The sequence below is a fragment of the Chiloscyllium plagiosum genome, chromosome 7 (assembly GCF_004010195.1).
Source record: "Chiloscyllium plagiosum isolate BGI_BamShark_2017 chromosome 7, ASM401019v2, whole genome shotgun sequence".
NCBI classification, from domain to species: domain Eukaryota; kingdom Metazoa; phylum Chordata; class Chondrichthyes; order Orectolobiformes; family Hemiscylliidae; genus Chiloscyllium; species Chiloscyllium plagiosum.
The window spans coordinates 105,363,461-105,366,216 of NC_057716.1; the positions used below are offsets into that span (position 1 = coordinate 105,363,461).

The 2,756-nt window shown below is 45.2% G+C and overlaps 1 protein-coding gene across 18 annotated transcripts in view; it reads left to right on the forward strand.

Moving 5' to 3' along the window:
• The window catches only part of obsl1a (obscurin like cytoskeletal adaptor 1a), a 297,489-nt gene that overhangs the window by 141,807 nt on the left and 152,926 nt on the right, over positions 1 to 2,756 (forward strand). For 14 of the 18 annotated variants that reach the window (XM_043694326.1, XM_043694325.1, XM_043694327.1 and 11 more), the window contains one exon: positions 1,420 to 1,689. The exons of the other annotated variants lie outside the window; for them this stretch is intronic. In XM_043694326.1, the coding sequence (XP_043550261.1) occupies positions 1,420 to 1,689 (270 nt within the window). The remainder of the gene's footprint in view (positions 1 to 1,419; positions 1,690 to 2,756) is intronic. 18 annotated transcript variants of the gene reach the window in all.

A 2,756-nucleotide genomic window follows, 5' to 3' on the forward strand; every position in this document is an offset into this window, starting at 1 on the left:
CCTACCATAACTACCCTATTATTCTTAAAGATAGCTGAGATCTCCTTACAAGTTTGTTTCTCAATTTCCCTCTGACTATTAGGGGATCTATAATACAATCCCAATAAGGTGATCATCCCTTTTTTATTTCTCAGTTCCACCCAAATAACTTCCCTGGATGTATTTCCGGGAATATCCTCCCTCAGCACGGCTGTAATGCTATCCCTTATCAAAAATGCCACTCCCCTTCCCCGCTTGCCTCCTTTTCTATCCTTCCTGTAGCATTTGTATCCTGGAACATTAAGCTGCCAGTCCTGCCCATCCCTGAGCCATGTTCCTGTAATTGCTATGATATTGCAGTCCCATGTTCCTAACTATGCCCTGAGTTCATCTGCCTTCCTTGTTAGGCTAGCGTGTTCTAAGCATCTACTACTCTGTCTAAAATATATTTTCCCCTCACATTGCCTTTCAACTCTCCCCCTCTTACCTCAAATGTATGTCCTCAAGTATTAGACAATTCTTGGAAAATGATTCTGACTGTCAACTCGATCTATGCCTCTCATAATTTTATAAACATCTGTCAGGTCTCCCTGAGCACTACTCCAGAGAAAATAACCTTAGTTTGCCAGCCTTTCCATACCCTCTAATCCAGGCAGCATCCACTTCCAGATGTTCTAGGCATCAAAGGGTATGGGGAGAAGACGGGAATATAGCACTGAGATAGAGAATCAGCTCTAATTGTATGGAATGACAGAACAGCGTTGAATTGCTGAATGACTTCCTTCAGCTCTTAGTTTTTACATTTCCCACAATTGTGAAGAGTAAAGCAAACTCTCAATCCCAGTCTTGAATATACCTGGCTGAGTGTGGATCCACATTCCTGTGTTGTGGCGAATTCCAAAGGTTTGTTATTTCCTGAGGGGAAGAGACACCTTTTGATCGTTGTCTGAAATTGTTGGCTCCTAATCCTGCGACTAGCCTATTGTTGTGGATATATTTTTCACAACATCAGTGCCATAATGGAAGAAAAGCAGAAAAAAAACTTTGTGTGTCACAACATGAGCATTCTTGCCCCTCTGAACACCATATCAATATGTCACCTTGAACAGAGTGACCGGGTCACTATTACTGTAACAAACCAAAGAGAGCAATGTGGACAGAGATTCTTCACATTTCTGCTTTACCCTACTCTGTTTATTGTCCAAAGGGCTCTCGCTGTTTATGTTTCATCCTTCCCTGTCGCTTCCTCACAATCTCTCTAATTTTCTCTTCCTTTCCCTAATTCTCATCCTTTCACTTTTTCTCTTCTTTCCTGTTCTCCATTTCAGTCTCTCCATTTGTATCTTTCTCTCTCAAAGCTTCTAATTGCTCTCTCCTTTCTATCTCTCGCACACACACACACACTGTTCCTCTCTCTTTCTCTGTTTGTGTTGGATCTAGACCCTCCAGTAAGGATCGTGAACAGTTCCTCTCCGGTATTGAGTGTACTGACTGGGAGTCAGGTTGTTCTGTCATGTGAGCTCTCTCAGCACAATGCCGAGGTGAGATGGTTCAAGGATGGGGTGAAGGTGGAGAGGAACGAGAAGTGCACAATGGAAATGGATGGAAAATGCAGAAGGCTGACTATCCGCCAGGTTACATTGGGGGACCGAGGAACGTATCTGTGTGACGCAGTTGAGGACTCAGCCAAGTTTGAAGTGACTGTGTCTGGTGAGTCCTAAGTCAAGCGATACTTGATGTTATTCCCTCTAGGTCGGGACAGGGGATACTGATGTCATTCAGATTTGTAACAGGAGACACAGAGAACTCTGTTCAGCGACTGAGGGATAGCGTTTCATGCCCCCAGATGTCATGCCTTGTTGCAGAGTGAAAACTGCCTTGGAAATGAAAATATCAGTCATTGACTGATGTTTGTTGTGAGTTGGGGAAACATGCAGTTAGTCTTCAAGTAGGATACCAGGATAAGATCGCAAGGATGAGGGGCAGGAGTAGGACATTTGGCCCCTTGGAACCCTGCCCTGACTTTAAATGAGAACAAGGCTGAACCTTTACCACCAGCCAACCTTCCTGGCCACTTCAGGCTCTTGTGGTGCAGTGCTCGCATCCCTACCTCTAACCTAGCAGCTGAAAATGTGTTGCTGGAAAAGTGCAGCAGGTCAGGCAGCATCCAAGGAGCAGGAGAATCGCCGATTCGGGCATGAGCCCTTCTTCAGGTCAGGAATCTAACCTAGCAGACCGAGGTTCTAATTCCAGTTCAGGTATGTCATAACTAATCGGCTTCGTTGTGTTGGCATTGTAAATGTATCTATCTCATTCTTAAAAACAAAACACATTAAGCTCCGATTTGCTACCATTGAAATGACAACAGAACGTCAAACCGTACAACCCAGAAACTGGCCCTTTGGTTCTCGATATTGTGCCGAACATTTCGGCAAATTAAACCAACCCTGCCCTGACTTTCAACGAGAATGTGGCTGAACCTGTACCTTTAGCCAACCTTGCTGGCCACTTCAGGCTCTTGTGGTGCAGAGGTAAACACAAGGACTGCAGATGCTGAAAACCAGACTCTCGATTAGAGTGGTGCTGCAAAAGCACAGCAGGTCAGGCAGCATCCGAGCAGCAGGAAAACCGACGTTTCGGGCAAAAGCCCTTCATCAGGAATAGAGGCAGGGTGCCTGCAGAGTGGAGACATAAATGAGAGGGGGGTGGGGTTGGGGAGAAAGTAGCATAAAATACAATAGGTGAACGGGGGTGGGGATAGAGCTGATAGGTCAGAG